Source organism: Chiloscyllium punctatum, chromosome 15, assembly GCF_047496795.1.
Source record: "Chiloscyllium punctatum isolate Juve2018m chromosome 15, sChiPun1.3, whole genome shotgun sequence".
In the NCBI taxonomy this organism is placed as follows: Eukaryota; Metazoa; Chordata; class Chondrichthyes; order Orectolobiformes; family Hemiscylliidae; genus Chiloscyllium; species Chiloscyllium punctatum.
This window is the reverse complement of record NC_092753.1, coordinates 51,718,585-51,737,351: the sequence shown is the minus strand read 5'-3', so window position 1 is coordinate 51,737,351 and position 18,767 is coordinate 51,718,585. Positions and strand designations below refer to the sequence as shown.

The following is an 18,767-nucleotide window of genomic DNA, read 5'->3' as shown; positions in this document are numbered from 1 at the left end:
AATGCCTATCTACTTTATTCTTTCTAGCTGAAATTATAGGGGACTGAGTTACATTTTAAGTCAGGAATTTATCATATTTTGATAAAAGTGTTAGTGACATATGTAGACTCAAAATGGTGGGTCTTTGGACATTGCTTAGTCTAGACTATTATGTGGTAAGCTAGTCTTATGAGAAAGATCATTTGGAAAGCAAAGTAACTCTCAGCCATCCATATGATTAGCTCTCATATCTGTTGTGACATTTAGACATAATCAGTCAATTTTGTATAGGTACAGATAATATAATTGAAAACCCAGTGAAATAACTGCAACTTTTTGAAAATATAGTTTTTAATGATGTGCTATTGTGCTAAAATGCCAAACTTTAATTTGTTATAATTGCAACAACTTATTTGCCTTTAGTGATGTGAACACAGATACATACAATTATTTGAGCATTTGATCTCCTATGCCACATAATCTATGAAAGCGTAAAAATAAAACTTTAATTGACTTGAGGAAATTAATGCTGTAAGATATTAAATAAGTTTTAAAAAATGTTAAAACCACTTTCATTAAAATTATGTAGGATTTTGCAGATCTGCTTCTTGTCTCTTACTTTTCTTTGCAGAAATAGTTACTATTTTTTTCCCATTTACACAGGGAGAGTTGTGGGAAGAGAGAAGACCAGTCTAGACATGTGTCTAAAATCATGAGCAGTTCAAAAATTATCCAGCCTGAAATGAACAAACAACTTTAACAAGTTTGACAAAGAACCAACAGAGTAACTGAAAGTAATAGGATGATATGGTTACGTGGCCTGCCTTTGCAAATGACCAGATGGAATATTCACTGCTCTTAAGTATATTTCTGTTACACCATGTGGCATAATGCGGGTTGTCTTCGGAAACTGACTACTGTTTCATTGTACAAAGCTAGTGAGTAAAGAGATCCTGACAGACAATAAGGATCAATGATAACCCTTCCTTTTTGTCCTTTGATTAGAATATAACATTTGTGATGTTTGTTGGTGTTGTGACTTCAATATTCCATCAGGTTAAAGGAATCAAAAATCATTTGATTTGGATTTTTGAATTTTGAGCAGGTGGCATACAGATTTTCTGTGTGCCTGAAGTGGTTTAATAATTAGCTCTTGTAGCTCTGGTGATTTTAAAAAGAGTCCAGGAGAGATAGCTGGGGAGACTAACGGGAATTTGTTTACATTGGTAAATTGTTATGGATGAGCAAATTGAATGGTGCAGTGCATTTGTTTTTCAAATGAAGGATTTTGGAATTTCTTTAGCACTTACAGAAAACACCAAAAGCCAAAAAAAAAGCCTTTGGGATTCAGTTGAACAGTTTTTGCAGAAGGCTTGGCTGAAGCTGGATGTGTATGCAACTACTTCCGAGGGAGGGAGGTAGTTTAGGAAGAAGTTACCTCAATGCCAGCGTTGAGTTTAAAAGTTTCAGACGAGAAGTGTTTGGTTAAAACCCTGAAGTGGTTATTTGAAGCTGAGAAGGTCTAACCTCAGTTGTACGATTTGATTAGATTTAGCATTTGATTTGATTTATTACTGTCATGTGTATCATATGTTGTTGTTAATCTCATAAAGGTAGCACTATGTGTGTGTTTTTCAATGAAAGACAACCTCATTAAAGCAAAAAATTAAACAGAATGTGATCTGTTGAGACAGATTTCAGTCTGAGATCTGACTTGTACAGTGAAAAGTGTTGTCTTATGTGCTTTGCAGGCAAATTGTACTCTCTCTATGGCAGTAATATCCTCTCTGAGGTAGGAAGACTAAGACTGCATGCTACTCCAGATGTGGTCTAACCAAGCTTCTATACAGTTGAAGCAACTTTCATTCTCCTGTACCCAAATCCTCTTACATTAAAGGCTGACATTCTATTAACTTTCCTAATGGCTTGCTGCACGTGCATGTGAGCCTTAAGGAGGATGTACAGCCTTCTCTCTTTACATCCACATTTTCCAACCTCTTACAATTAAAAAAAAGTTTGTACATCTTGCCAAAGTAGATAACCTCATTCTTATCTACAGATCCGACATACTTGCCACCTCACTAAACCTCTTGCGAAGAAATCTGTCTGAAAGTACTTTACATTTTCCTCACAACCTACATTCCTGCTTAGTGTTGCATCATCAAGAAATATGAACATATCACATTAGTCCCTACATCCAAATCATTCATTTATTTTGTGAATAGCTGGGTTCCAAGAACTGATTTATTCAGTACACCACTAGTTAAAGCCTGCCAATGTGAGAATAATCTATTTATTCCTTCTCTGGTTTCTGCCAGTTAGTTAATTCTTAATCTATGCCAGTACATTACCTCCAATCCCATGTGCTTTAGTTTTGCTAACCAACCTCCTATGAGGTCCTTATCAAATGCCTTCTTAAAAGGATGCCCATCAAGACCCCTTTGTCAATTTTGTTAACCTTCTCAGAAAACTCCAACAAAATTGTCAATCACGAATTCCCACTCTCAAATCCATAATGACTAGACCAAATCAGATTATTATTATCCAAGTATCCATTTATTACACACTTTAAAATAGATTCTAGTATTTTCCATTCTACTCTCATAAGGTTAAAATGTTTCCTGTTTTCTCTCTCATTCTATTCTTATGTAGTGATATGGTATTTGTTGGCTTCCAATCTGTAGAACTTATAGAATTTTGGAAGATGATCACCAATATAACTAATTCCCTTGCCACCTTCCTGTATGTGCATATCAGATCCCAGGGGCTTATCAACTTTCTGTCCAATAATTGCTCCTGTACTACCATCTTACTAATTTCCTTCAACTCTTCATTCCCCCTAGTCACTTGGATATCTGATTCTGGAAAATTGCTTTTATCTTTCTCAGTGAAATCAAACAGAAAGTAAAAATTTGGTTTTTCTACCATTTCTCTATTCCCCATTATTTATTCTGACACTGCTTGTAATTTATCTTAGTGAAACATTTCCTTTTTACTCGCCTATAGAAGCTTTTACAGCCCATTTTCATGTTTTTTGTTAGAGTGTGATCATATTCTATTCTCTTTTTCCTTATCAATTAGTTTGTTCTCCTTTGCTGTTTCTCAAAAAATCCCAATCCACAGATTCACAACAATTTCTGGTAACTTTGTACTCGTTTTTTTTTACAGTACTTCTTTTTGTCAGCCATGGTTGACTGACCTTTTTAAATTTTTGTATCTTGAAGGAATGTATAGTTGCTGTAAGCCATATAATAGTTCTTTAGAGGGTGATCCATATCACCAGAGAAAATCCTTGTCCTAGTAGGAGAGTTCTGCGATTGCTCAAGTGGCGATCCCATTAGGGAAATCAGGGGGTGAAATTCTGCTGGTTGGAGTCATATCTAGAGCAAAGGAAGATGGTTGTGATTGTTTGAGGTCAATCATCTCAGCACCAGGACATCTCTGCAGGAGTTTCTGAGAGTTCTGTTCTAGGCCCAACCATCTTCAGCTGCTTCATCATGATTTTCTCACCATCATAAGTGGGGGTGCTCCCTGATAATTCCACAATGTTCAAGGCCATTTGTGACTCCTCAAATACTGATCCTATCCATGTTGGTATGCAGCAAGACCTGGACAACATCCAGACTTGGGCTGATAAGTGCCAAGCAATGACCATCTCCAACAGGAAAGAATCTAACCATTGCTTCTTGACATTCAATGGCACTATAATTGTTTGGATCCCCGCTATTCGATATTTTTGAGGTTACTATTGACCAGAAACTGAACTGGACAGCCATATCACTTCTGTGGCTACAAGAACAGGTCAGAGGCTAGTAATCTTGCAGTGATTAACTTAACTCACCAAAACCTATCCACTATCTACAAGGCACAAGTTGGATGCATGATGGAATATTCACTGCTTACCTGGAAGGCTTCAGCTCTGACAACAATCAAGAACTTCAGCACCATCCTGAACAAAGCAACCACTACTGATGTTAAATAGCATCAGTATATGTTATCGACAAAATGAATTGCAGAACTTCAGGCTTCTCCAACAATACCTTCCAAACAATTTACTTCTGTCACGTAGGAGGATGAGGACTGCAGATAACATGGAAACAAAACGTTCTGTCTTGGAACGGTAATTCACTGTAGCTAGGTCAAAATCCTGGAATTCCCTCCATAATACACTGTGTACTTGCACCACATGGACTGCAGTCATTCAGGAAGGCAGTTTATCACCTCCTCAGAGGCAGTTGAGGATGGGAACAAACACTGGCCCAGCCAGCAACATCGACATCCCATGAGTAAATTAAAACAACAAATCAACTTTCACTGCTCTGGATTTTGGTAAAAGGTCATCATTTCAGTTTGTGAAAATATGAAATTCAGAAATCTAATAAAATGACTTCACGAGAGAGACTGTCAAAATGGGCATACACATTATTCAGTATTTCAGGTGTTATCTGTTTCTGCACACTGTAGCCATATGGTGGATGGAGGGCCGACCAAGCTTTGTGTTACATCGTGCATGCTGTTCCAGCTGCATCCATCCAGGCCAACGGAAGCTATTCCATCAGACACCTGACCTGCATGGTAGATAACAGAGAAATTTTGGTGAGGTATTTGTTTCAGAATATAAAATCTCAGAGATTCTCTTGTAACCATAGCATTTACATAGTTCGTTTACCTGAAAATGGTTATGCCTTCAACTGCTTTGGTCCCATGCTGTGGAATTTGTTGGCATCCTAATCTGACTGTCCACTTCCAGAAACGTACAGCCCATAGAATCCAGGCTCAGGTGGAAAGTTGGACCCAGGTTTGGCTCAGTGGCATGAAGTAAGGGTTAGTAGCTGACGGATCTTTTTTCACTGGAATGTTGTTTTCAACGGCTTTCTACGGGGCTCAATATTAGGTCCCTTGTTTTTTTTTCAAGGTATATGTTATTGATTTAGACTTAAATGTCAGGGGCATATTTAAGAGGTTTGCCAATGATGACATTGGCTGTATGGTTGATATTAAGGATGATATTAAGTTGTAAACTATGAGAAAATATCAATGGACTGGTTAGATAGACAGAAAAATGGCAAATGGAATCCAAATTGCAGTAATTTGTTTGTGGAAAGCAAGCCAGGCAAGGGAATACACAGTGAATGATCAGAAATGTTATTATACACCTCTGGAGCAGGTGAGACTTAATACTGAGAAATGTATACCAACACAGATCTTGTTATGCATGCCCACAGACCCCTGAAGGTAACATGAGATAAACTTGTTCAGAAGGCATGTTGGATACTTTCCTTAAATTAGCTGGGGTGAAGAATATCAAAAAAGGGAGGCTGTGATGGAATTGTAAATAACATCAGGTGAAACCTCAGCTGGAGTGTGTGCAAAACTCTGGTCACAACATTACAGGAAGGATGTGATTGCACTGGAGGGGTATAAAAGATATTTACACAGATGTTTCCAGGAATGGCTATGTTTAGCTATGAAAAAATAACTGGATAGACAATGAATGTTTTCCTTTGGAACAGAGTAAGCAGTGAAGACTAGCAAGGCCAGCACTGTTGCTCATCCCTGACTATCCTTGAAGATATGTTGGTGAGTTGCTTCCTATGTGGTCTTAGCACAGTTAAAAAGAATTTTTTTATGTCTGTAAAATCATTTTTAAAATCCATTTTGGATACCTTTATCAGCTACCTCCACCCAACATCCATTGTATTGCGATCTTTGATTTGCCTTGAGGTAGTTATATACATTAAAGTAAAGCTGTTGCTGGTAAACATCTCAAAATAGACTGAGATAAGGCTTCGCTACAGTAATCTTAATTGACCTGTACTGAGATGTTGATACACACATCTGGATCAAGTGGACTTGAACTCAGGTTTTCTGGCCCAGAAAGGGACAGTACCATTTCAACGCAAAGAGCCTGAGAACTTGGCTGAACAAAAGCATCAGGACGATAACACCAAGGCTGTCATCCCATGCACCAGTGGTGTATTTGTAATACAACCTTGTGAATATTACAATGTATACTATTTTCTGTGGACATGTTTTCTTACAAATCCGATGTTCTTAAAAAAGTCTTGATTAACCATTAATTTGGAATGTCTAAAGATTTTGAAAGCAATTCACAATTAAATTGCCTTTTGTTTAGTGGCTGCCAGCACATGTGTTGTTGCTAATGATTTAGTCACAGTCAAAAGATATGTGGATGAGAGCAGAGTTCAAAATCTCTGATTAAGATAGGAGAAAGCGGACTGTGCTTGCTGGACCGCAGTATGATTAGAAAAAATAAATTACGGCGTGTGTGTATATAAAATCCAATGTAATTAGAAACTTAGTTATGCCTTTAAAGATTGAATAAAAAATGTAATTTCCTGTACTAAACTGATTTTTTTTCAAACATTACATCTACAGTATACTGTTTGAAAATGCAGAAACATGTTTTCCCAGTGCTCTGGGAAATTGTGACAGCTACTGAAGTATCAGTTAATACTGAAGACTGTCCCCATTCACTCACATTCACTATCGTTATTAGTTGTAGAGCGTTAATTCGCTGGGCACAGCAGTTGGACATTGCCGGCTGTGATCAGGTATTTTTTGGGACTGGCTTGGAAAAGTGGTTTCCGGGAAAGGCGGCGTTTAGTCGGAGCAGTTTAATGTAAGTTTTTTCTTTATACGTTGAGGGGAAATTAGCCGCGCTCAGAATGGACATTCCAATCAAATGCATTTTTCTGTCTACTGTGTGCATCTTCACAGCGGAGGCTTACGGAGGTAGGTCGTTGTGTCTTTGTGTGGTCCCGGATAAGTTTCCCTTTGCAAAATTTGTGTTTCTTGTATTTTTTTAAAGGACAAGGTCGGTCTTGATTCATTTATCGCTGGCGTGCACAACAGCTCCCTGCAGGAAAATGGGGTTAGATGGTGGATCCAAGGCTGGCTGCGAGCCTTTCCGGGGGTTAGACCGATTTGAAGGGAAAACGCAAAAGCCACATCCCCCCCTCCAAAAAAAAACTTCAAATCCCAACTACTTTAAAGCGAGTAAACTTGAAAGGGAGAGTTTTTTTTTGCATGCCCTGCCTTTTGGTGCTTGTGGCTGCAGGGAGGGGGTGGGGATTGGGTTAATGACTTTGTGCAGTTTCAGAAGTTGGTGCTGGTTTGTAATTGCGTGGGGAGAAAATCCACCGGAATGTATTGAGCATTCGGTTTTCAGAAGGGACTGACAGAAATGTGCGTTTCTAGAGGAAATGGCATCTCTTTATGCGAGGCGTGCGTCCCGAGGCCACTTCTCACAGTACAGTAAGCAGCGCCTAAAGCGTGGCATTGTTCCCCTTCAGAAAGAGGCACTCCAGAAGCAGTTACAGCCAGCGTTGAATTACAATGTGTACATACACAATTCCATGTCCCGCACCGAAAATAGCTCTGTATGCATAGCTGTAAACTTGCGAGATAATGTGGAAATGCTAAGTGAAAACTTGTTGAATTGGGACACCCACAAAAGTTTAATTTCATTGTTAAGATGTGCAGTTCTGAAGGAGTCATACTAGACTGGAAACATTAGCTCTCATTTTCTCTCTCCGCAGATACTGAGTTTCTTCAGCATTCGCTTTCATATTTCTTTTTAAATCCTTTAAAAAGTGGACAAAAGTGCTAGTAAACTTGCATTTTCCAGTTGTCAGAGTTTAGAACTTAGCTGTGTTTGCCCACTCTTGTTCCCTGCCCTCCCTCATCCCAAAATGCACTGAAATTAAGATTTTCAAATTGATCTTAAAATCTAACGTGGCTGTCTGATCACTGCAAACTCCAAGGCTGAAATTTGATTAGATTACCTACAGTGTGGAACAGGCCTTTTGGACCAACAAGTCCACACCAACCCATTTCCCTCTGACTAATGCACCTAACAATATGGGCAATTTAGCATGACCAATTGACCTGACCTGCACATCTTTGGACTGTAGGAGGAAACCCATGCAGACAGAAGGAGAACGTACAAACTCCACACAGTCACCCTAGGCTAACATCAAACCAGGGACCCTGGTGCTGTGAGGCAGTTGTGCTAACCACTGAGCCATCATGACGCCTCAGATTGCCAGCTGTGTTTAAGTGCATTAAAAGTTTTCGTCACATGACTTCTCCCCACTGCAATGCCATGACGCTGTTAGCACATGCGCCATTGTAAATCCTACCTGCTCCAGAACTGTGTAATGTAGTCAACATGGATTTGTAGATGAGAAATCATGTTTGACAATCTTGGTGTTTCTTTTGGATGCTATGAACAAAATAGATAAAGGAGAATATGCTTGCATTTACAGAGAGGTTTTGATAAGGTCCCCTGCAAGAGATTGATTATCAAAGTTAAAACACATTGGATGAAAGGTAATGTACAGGCATGGATTTGATTGGCTAACAGACAGGAAACAAGGTAGGAATAACTGGGTCATTTTGCATTGGCGGACTTGTGACTAGTGGGGTACCAGAAGGATTAGAACTTGGGTCCTAGTTGTTTATAATATGTATCAATAATTTGATTGTGGAGACCAAATGTAATATGTCCAAAGTTATAGATAACACAGAGCGAAGCAGGAATTTGTGTTGTGTCGAAGATGTAAAATAACCTAAGAGATTTTGGATGATTTAGTGAGTGGGTCAGACCTAGGCGATGGAATATATTGTGGAAAAATGTGAGGTTATCTACTTTGGTAGGAGTAACTAGTACAGACTATTTCTTGAATGGTAAAAGGTTGAGATGTGGAGAAGGACTAGGTGCTTTGTCAGTCCGTCACGGAGGTTGACATACAGCAAGCTATTAGGAAGGCTAATGCAATGTTCACCTTTATCACAGGAGAACTTAACTACAGGGGTAGTGAAGTCTTTCATCTATTGTATATGAGACTAGTTAGATTTCACCTTGAGTACTGTGTGCAGTTTTGGTCTCTTCACCTCAGGAAGGTTATTGCTTCCACGAAGTGAGTTCAGCAAAGGTTCACCAGGCTTGATCCTGCAAAAGTGGAACTGCCCTATGAAGAGAGATTGGACAAACTAGGTCAGTGTTCTCTAAGGTTTCAAAGAATGAGTGATGACCTAATTGAAATCCACAAAATACTTAAAGGCATAGACAGGGTAGCTGCAGCTAAGATATTTCTCCTGGTTGGGCACAATTTATAAATAAAGTTGCTCGGTGAAAGGTTGTTTTTCTCAGTGGAGCATGAATCTTTTGCATTCTCTATTTAGTATGTTTCAGGTGGAGTTGATAATGTTTTTGATTATCAATGTTGTAAAGAATTTTGGGGACTGTGCAGGTAAAAGGCATTGAAATGTTCAAAAAACATTATTTATGTTAATGATAGTGCAATCTTTATAGGCTGAATGGCCTACCCACATTCCTATCTTCCTCTGTTTTGTCATCTTTCAAGGTAGTCAATTTTTGTAACTTTTTTTTTGAATGTTTGACTCTAATTTGTGAGGCAATTACATTTTTTTTGTGGCTCTAACAAAACAGATTGCATCCTTGACTCCTCTTGGACATCCCCATTCTGCAGCATTATAATTGTTTCCTTAATCCTCTTTTCTCCATTGCTATCTGTCCTTAACATGTAATATCCAGGAATCTTTAGCATCCAATTCTACCTTTGTGTCTAAATAACCTTTATAATCAAATATTTGGTCACTCTTCTTCTAACCTTGCAATGTTTGTGTTTCTGCAAGTTATTGCGACTGTAATTTCCAAGTGCATTGTCCTTTCTATGTAATGATAACCACCCTGGCTGTTTTGTAAGTAAAGCTTCAGCTGGAGTAGCGGTGATTGTTTACCTGCCAGTGAATTCAGTATATGTCTCCTGTACTACCGGGACAATATCACTTCAGGATAAACCAACTACAAGATTCACTGCAGCAAGCCAAAGGGAAAGAAGAGATAAAAATAGCATTTTATGGGAACATCATTACCTATATGCTGTCTTCTAAGAAAATGCTAGTGGGTAAACCTTGCCAAGGACAAAATTTTGTGGCTACTGGAAATTAAAACTATAACCAGAAAGTACTGGACATAGTTGGAAGGTCAGGCAGCATTTAGAGAGGGGAAAAGGAGTTAACATTTCAATTTTATGTCCCATCATCAGAACTGAAAAGGACATAACAGGCATTAAGAGTAAAGAGGAAGGAAAGCAGGAAGAGGAGAAAAGAATAAAAGGGAATGTTCAGTGACAGATGGAGGGCAGGAGTTACTTAAATGGTAGAACAGATGATGATGCATCCAAAAAATTCTGGTCTTTTGGCAATCTGGTCATTGTAACCAGGTGCGTCCATACCAAAACCACCTGAATCCTGAGACCATGTTAAACATACTGCATTCCAAATGTTTTCTTCCAAACATAATGGCTTATTTTAATTTAATGTAATATTTTGTGTTGTCAGTGGCAAGTTGGTACAGACAGCTGGTTGTCTGATCAAATGACACGATCTGATATAAAATATTCCCTGGATTGTACTTGTGACATGATTACAGATTTAATTTGATTGTAAAGGAATAGGTTAACATTTGTATTCACAATCCAACATAAAACTTTGAATCTGTGTGTAACAACCATATAAATCATAATACATCCTTGTCACAATCTACAAAGATGTTCTATGTAAGGATGCCTGGTTAAGACATCAATTCCCGCAGTCCAGACTGATTCTCAAACCATGAGCTAAGCAGAAAGAGGTAACTGTGTTGCTGTTGCCACTGAATCATCACTGCAAAAATTCCATTCTGAAAGGTCACTGATGGTAGAACTGTGCATATACCAATCATTTCCCTGTCTCCATCCATTCCTGATGTAACCCCATGCTGAATACCCTGCTGCTGGCAGCACAAGGAACCTCCATCGTGTGAAGGCTGGCAAAGCTTTTTAACCAATTTTTTAAAATTGCATTTTAAGTTTTAAGTTGTGGTTTGTCATAAAAGGGCAAAAAGATGTCTGACAGACAGTTAGCAATTAGAGTAACTGGAGAAGAAAGTGAGGACTGCAGATGCTGGAGTTCAGAGTTGAAAAGTGTGACGCTGGAAAAGCACAGCAGGTCAGGCAGCGTCCGAGGAGCAGGAGAATCGGTGTTTCAAGCAGAAGCCTGAATGAAGGGCCTATCCCCAAAACATTGATTCTCCTGCTCCTCGGATGCTGCCTGACCTGCTGTGTTTTTCCAGCACCACTCTTCTCAAATTAGAGTAAGTGATATGGAGGCTTTACTTGCAACTGAGGAAGCAGCAATAGAACTGATTTCCTTCTTGTGGTCCAAAACGACTTGTATTAGTATCGTGCCTTTAGCATTTAAAAGCAGAAGCCATTTCACGAACACATAAATAGATTTTCAAGAAATAGAACCAAAGATCGGGATTTTTGAAATGGTCACAATGGACTGTTAAAGTGGTTGTTTTGATGACCGTTTAAAAAGGAGAAGGTGCAGGCAGGTAAGCTTAGGGAGAGAATTCCACAATTTGTTCCTGGACAGTGGGAGGGAGGTAAAGTTGCACTAGTGGTTGGAGTCAAAACAATTCCGAGTTCTTGGGCATTCTGTGACTAGACGAGAAGTGAAACCAGAAAGAAGGATGAGAATTTTAAGTTTGAGGCATATTGACCAGTAAGAACAGCAGTAATGAATGAGACGCATAGGATAGGGACAGCAGGGTTTATAAAGCACAACAGCTGCATTGAAAATCCTTTAACTAGGGAGAGAATAGGGCCCCTCAAAGATCAGCAAGAAAACTTTGTGTGGAGCCACAGAAAATGAGGGAGAAACTAAATGAATATTTTGCATCAGTATTTACTGTGGAAAAGGATATGGAAGATATAGACTGTAGAGAAATAGATGGTGACATCTTGCAAAATGATCTGATTACAGAGGAGGATGTACTGGATGTTGTGAAATGGTTAAAAGTGGATAAATCCCCAGGACCTGATCAGGTGTACCCGCGAACTCTATGGGAAGTTAGAGAAGTGATTGCTGGGCCTCTTGCTGAGATATTTGTATCATCAATAGTCACAGGTGAGGTGCCAGAAGACTGGAGGTTGGCAAACGTGGTGCCACTGTTTAAGAAGGACGGTAAAGACAAGCCAGGGAACTATAGAGTCTGACCTCAGTGGTGGGCAAGTTGTTGGAGGGAATCCTGAGGGACAGGATGTACATGTATTTGGAAAGCAAGGACTGATTCAGGATAGTCAACATGGCTTTGTGCATGGGAAATCATGTCTCACAAACTTGATTGAGTTTTTTGAAGAAGTAAGAAAGAAGATTGATGAGGGCAGAGCAGTAGATGTGATCTATATGGACTTCAGTAAGGCATTCGACAAGGTTCCCCATGGGAGACTGATTAGCAAGGTTAGATCTCACGGAATACAGGGAGAACTAGCCATTTGGATACAGAACTGGCTCAAAGGTAGAAGACAGAGGGTGGTGGAGGAGGGTTGTTTTTGAGAGTGGAGGCCTGTGACCAGTGGAGTGCCACAAGGATTTGTCATTTTTGGAGTACTTTTTGTCATTTACATAAATGATTTGGGTGTGAGCATAAGAAGTACAGTTAGTAAGTTTGCAGATGACACCAAAATTGGAGGTGTAGTGGACAGCGAAGAGGGTTATCTCAGCTTACAACAGGATCTGGACCAGATGGGCCAATGGGCTGAGAAGTGGCAGATGGAGTTTAATTCAGATAAATGTGAGGTGCTGCATTTTGGGAAAGCAAATCTTAGCAGAACTTATACACTTAATGGAAAGGTTCTAGGAAGTGTTGCTGAACAAAGAGACCTTGGAGTGCAGGTTCATAGCTCCTTGAAAGTGGAATTGCAGGTAGATAAGATAGTGAAGAAGGCATTTGGTATGTTTTCTTTTATTGGTCAGAGTGTTGAGTACAGGAGTTGGGAGGTCATGTTGCAGTTGTACAGAACATTGGTTAGGTCACTGTTGGAATATTGCATGCAATTCTGGTCTTCCTATCAGAAAGATGTTGTGAAACTTGAAAGGATTCAGAAAAGTTTTACAAGGATGTTGCCAGGGTTGGAGGATCTGAGCTATAGGGAGAGGCTGAACAGGCTGTGGCTGTTTTCCCTGGAGCGTCGGAGGCTGAGGGGTGACCTTATAGAGGTTTACAAAATAATGAGGGGCATGGATAGGATAAATAGACAAACTGTTTTCCCTGGGGTCAGGGACTCCAGAACTAGAGGGCATAGGTTTAGGGTGAGAGGGGAAAGAGATAAAAGAGACCTAAGGGGCAATGTTTTCACGCAGAGGGTGGTACGTGTATGGAATCATCTGCTAGAGGATGTGGTGGAGGCTGGTACAGTTGCAACATTTAAGAGGCATTTGGATGGGTATATGAAGAGGAAGGGTTTGGAGGGATATGGACCGGGTGCTGGCAGGTGGGACTAGATTGGGTTGGGATATCTGGTTGGCATGGACGGGTTGGACCAAAGGGTCTGTTTCCATGCTGTACATCTCTATGACTCTATGACTGTTCTGTGGGGTTTCTCGTTCTGTTTCTTGAAGAGCATTCTAAGAATGTGAAATTATTGGCTAATTTGAAGTTGGTAATGTTAACAGTAATTACATACATGAAAAAAACCATACAACAATAGCAAATGTGAGAAATAGTCAACGAATTAGACAATATCTGTGAAGAAAGAAACAGGATTAGAACTGAAATTTGTTGGAAATGAAACAGTATTTAAGTACAGAGGCAGGGAAAAGGGCAGTGGCGATGAAAGAGCAAAAGGGAAAGTCTCTGATAAGGTAGGAGGTTGATGAAATTCAATAGCAAAATTGATAATACTCCAAGGTACTAAGAGTAATTGTTTTGCTCAGTTGGTTGGACAGCTGGATTGCAATGTGCAGTGCTGCTAACAGTGCAGATTTAAAATCCCACACCACCTGAGGTTACCAGGAAGGACTCTATTTCTCAATCTCTTCCCTCGTCCGAAATGTGGTGACTCTCAGCTTAAACCACTACCAGTTGCCTCTGTCTGATGAGAGAACAGTCCTTTGAGATTATGGCTACTTTCCCTTTAAAGGGGAATTAGTTAGCTTAGTTGGGTTGGTAGGTGGTTTGTGTTGGAAAACAATGCCAACAGCATAGGATCAATTTCCGTGCTGGTTGAGGTTATAATGAAGGTTATAAAGAAGTTTTCCTTCTCAACTTCTCTGCTCATCAGAGGTATAGTAACCCTCAAGGAGCGGACTGGAGGCTGAAGACGGGTGGGACATTTGTGACTGGCATCCGTGGCCAGACTACCTGCTGAGCTGCTGCTATTTGAAACGCTTTACCTATCATGTAAATCCTTTAACTGTTATAACTATCTTATTTCTAACCTATTTTTTAGACACTGTAGTAATGCGTTTCTTTTTTAATTTGCTTTTGTATCTGATATTTGCACCAAGGTACTTATACCTAAGATGGCGTCATTAAAGGCTGCCATCATGTGAAAATGTTTCACTGTACTCCTATACTTCTGTACTGGAGTACACGTGTCAATCAAGGATATTCTATTGTCAGGTTAAACCCACTATCAGTTAACTCTTTGTAATGAGAGAGAAGACCTGTAATCCATTAGGACTATGGTAACTTCATTTTTACAAGTTAGGGGAGAAATAAAGCAACTGAAGCTGAGTCAGAAGGAGCTGTGAACAGTAGCAGCAGAAGTATTTTCAGCACCTGGTTTCTGGAAAAATTGAACCTGTGTATATGATCTAACATTGACTTGAACAATGTTGAGTCTAACAGGTTATAAAGTGTTAGTTGGGATGCTCTTGCCCAAACTTCATTTGCTTTGTTGGAACAAAGAGTAACTTTTGGTTTATAATAATTGCACGTTTAAGAAGGTGCAGTTATTCTAAATTCCAAACAAACGCAAGCTGCTGTGTGATTTCCACCTGGCAGTGATCCCACATTTTAGTGCACTTAAAATCTTCTGAATTGTAGTTTTGCTCCCATTTTTTACTTATTTACCAAATGCAAATGACCTGCCTCCTCATTTGCTGAGTTTAGGATGATTATTCCGCCACTTGGGCTGTACGTGAGACATCTGTTTGGTTTTGTGCAGCATAGTTTGTCTTTCAAGTACAAAAGGAGCTTGTATTGAGGCTTCAGCAATAGACGTTGACTGCACAGGGGTCTTGGCTTGTTTGGAACCTGTTTAGTAAGGAGCACTCTCACTGTTCACTACTTCAGTAGCTGCCTTTCAATAGAGGGGGTTTGTCACAAGGTGCATGTTACTGACTTCTTGCATTTCCCATTCCTTAACCCAAAGAATACCTGCTCATGGACTTTTCTCAGGAATATTGGGTGCTGAGATTGAAAGCGGGTAGATGGTGAATTAAACATTCTGGAGAGGAAAATGATGTGCAGCATCAATGGTTTCAATTAGTTTGAGAATTTTTGTCATTTGTTGATATGAAGCTAAAGCTGTTTTAAAAGCTGAAAGTGGCAAGGAACAGTACCTTTTAAGAGGCCTGACACATATAAAAAAGGTTCTTCTAAATAATTGTCAGGAGTTAATAACTTTCACTTTTGTCTACTGATGCTGATATTGTATGACAGATATTTGATGCATCTAGAAATGAATCATAATTTTCATTGGAAATTAATCACTTTAGTGTCTAAAACCTGAGCATTCTGGCAATGCAGCAATATTGTGTTTGTCAGCTGGGTAAAAAGAGAAAATAGCAAAGTGTTGCCCTGATTCTAACTGGGACTTATGTGGAGCAGCATCAAGCTGTGGTAGACCTTAAATCTGTAAACCCAAGTGTCAATCTGTGTGGAGTTTCTACCAGCTCATGTAGAGTGGAACGGATCTGACAATACCATCATACAATGCTGCATCCCGTTGTAAAAGTAGTGATAACACGTCTTCATGGAGATACTTTTGAACATTTTTACTATAAGCCAGCCAGAATTTAGTTTGTGTAACATATGTCAGAGACCTGTGAAAGAAGGAGGTGGGAGATCAGAGCAGATGCTGAAAGCCTCTTATTGCTAAATGCTTTATTTCATAATATGAGTAGTTGAGTGGTATAGATCATTTGCTTGTGATATTTTCATCTATTTCTTTTGTTTACTAGTAGACAATAATTCCAGTGTTGTTCTTGTTGGTCTCTCCTTTGCTCTGTCCAATGACTTGTGCTCATCAAAACGCTTTGCTACCAGAACTCTAGCTAATACTCCCCCACTCACCGCCATCCCCATATTTTTTACCGTAGTGCAGCAGCAGCTCAATTTTACTGTTATCGTCCTTGTCTTCTCATGTGCATGCATACATACACAGACATTTATGTGTCCTGACATGTTCAGCCATCTTGATCCTAAAATCTGTAATTACCATCTCTTCCCTCCCCAAACCCACCTCTTTCTGCTCCTTTAAAGTGTTCCTTTCAACCAACCTCTGATCCAGCTTTTTGTTTCAGTTTCTCCTTCTGTGGATCCATTTCAATTTTTAATTGCTAATCATTCCTGTGAACCATGTTTCACTTTACAAAATTTACTATAACATTATTCAAGGCTTTAAATATTTTTAGTCAGAAGTCCTCATGAAGTCTCTGCGTGATAACTGTAGTGCCTCTATCTGGGGGAACTGTTGTGTACTTTTCCAACTGAGTGGGTTGTTACAGTTTATTCTCTGAAAGGAGCCAAGCGAGCTGTCCAACTTTATGTCTCCAGTTTTAGATATTCTGGCATCCTGATTAATATGGAAGAATCCCAAATGGCAATTCCTCAACAAGTTTCAAGTTTTGGAGTGTGGTGAGCTCCAGAACTAGATACCTTTACAGACAAAATGGATCTGGAGATTCTTGTCTTCACATATAAGTAGATTACAGCTGAAGTTTAGATTTGGATCAAAGTTCCAGATGTAAAGGACTGCAGTACTGCTAACAATAGAAGCTGTTGCCAGTATGAAATCTGATTCAATGTTGGTAAGCCTTTATGTGGATTACATATATTGAAGCCTGGAGACCATTTCATCAGTCACAAAAACAAGGCTGGAACTCCTTTTAACAATGATATCTGAAATAAATTATTGTTAAACAAACTTTTACACCATTTTGGTCATAGAAGGGAAAGCAGTTGCCAGTATAAATATTTTGAAGCAGGAAACAATATATCAGGTTTGGGGGGTCACAGGTGGTGGTGTTTGGAGTGCCACAAGGATCGGTGCTGGGCCCTCTACTTTTTGTCATTTACATAAATGATTTGGATGTGAGCATAAGAGGTACAGTTAGTAAGTTTGCAGATGACACCAAAATTGGAGGTGTAGTGAACAGCAAAGAGGGTTACCTCAGATTACAACAGGATCTTGACCAGATGGGCCAATGGGCTGAGAGGTGGCAGATGGAGTTTAATTCAGATAAATGCAAGGTGCTGCATTTTGGGAAAGCAAATCTTAGCAGGACTTATACACTTGATAGTAAGGTTCTAGGGAGTGTTGCTGAACGAAGAGACCTTGGAGTGCAGGTTCATAGCTCCTTGAAAGTGGAGTCGCAGCTAGATAGGATAGTGAAGAAGGTGTTTGGTATGCTTTCCTTTATTGGTCAGAGTATTGAGTACAGGAGTTGGGAGGTCATGTTGCAGCTGTACTGGACCACTGTACAGGTTAGGCCACTGTTGGAATAATGCATGCAGTTCCAGTCTCCTTCCTATCGGAAAATTGTTGTGAAACTTGAAAGGGTTCAGAAAAGATTTACAAGGATGTTGCCAGAGTTGGAGGATTTGAGCTATAGGGAGAGGCTGAATAGGCTGGGAGTATTTTCTCTGGAGCTTCGGAGGCTGAGGGGTGACCTTATAGAGGTTTACAAAATTATGTGGGGCATGGATAGGGTAAATAGGCAAAGTCTTTTTCCTAGGGTCGGGGAGTCCAGAACTAGAGGGCATAGGTTTAGGGTGAGAGGAGAAAGATATAAAAGAGAGCTAAGGGGTAATGTTTTCACGCAGAGGGTGGTACGTGTATGGAATGAGCTACCAGAGGAAGTGGTGGAGGCTGGTACAATTGCAACATTTAAGAGGCATTTGGATGGGTATATGAGTAGGAAGGGTTTGGAGAGACATGGGCTGGGTGCTGGCAGGCGGGACTAGATTGGGTTGGGATATCTGGTTGGCACGGATGGGTTGGACCGAAGGGTCTGTTTCAATGCTGTACATCTCTATTAATAACTGGTTGTGGTCAGTGGCCTTCGTTTATATAAGATAATGGTTCAGAAAGATTTAATGTTGAGGCTGCGCTAAGCTCCATCCAATATGATGATGTCATAGAATTTCCAGGTGGAAATGGATCAGACTTACACAGGAGTCTGATAGGATCAGAAGAGACCTTCTCTTGATCATCTTAAGTTATTATGCCTAACTCGTCAATTTAATTTGTTCCTATTGCTATCGTGCAATAAATTATCACTGTTATATAAGACAAGTGTTTCTTCTTGTTAAGACTCACCAGTCTTAACTTATTCTTCTGCCAATGACAAAGACCAACCCTTAGACTTTTAACCATATTGAGAAAATTCACTTTATGTATTCTAGTTAGCGTGGAGTAATTTCCTGTAGGGGCTGCTGCTGCATAACTTCACTTTCTTATGGTTTGTCCACTGTTTGAATACAGCCTTGTTGTACATTAAATAATAATTGTATATAAACAGGGGACAAGCCTATATTTTTAGTGAGAGCTTTACATCAGCTAACCACACTCTATAAAAATCTCATCTCATTGATTACTGCATCCTCACATTTATACAACTCTAAATCAATGTTTCCATTACTTGTTTCCTCATTCCATTACGTCTCAGGCATCCCTTCAAGC

General features: G+C 39.6%; 1 protein-coding gene across 4 annotated transcripts in view; it reads left to right on the top strand.

Moving 5' to 3' along the window:
• Nucleotides 1–6,467: 6,467 nt before the first annotated feature.
• srpx (sushi-repeat containing protein X-linked) overlaps nt 6,468–18,767 on the top strand; it is a 77,809-nt gene continuing 65,509 nt past the window's right edge. Inside the window, exon 1 of one of the 4 annotated variants that reach the window (XM_072585115.1) lies at nt 6,468–6,622. Coding sequence is in view for 3 of the 4 variants with exons in the window: in XM_072585112.1 (XP_072441213.1) it covers nt 6,669–6,735 (67 nt within the window). In the remaining variant the exon portion in view is untranslated. Of the gene's footprint in view, nt 6,736–7,146; nt 7,258–18,767 lie in introns of those variants that run through there. The other 3 variants (XM_072585112.1, XM_072585114.1, XM_072585113.1) reach the window with 3 other exon arrangements.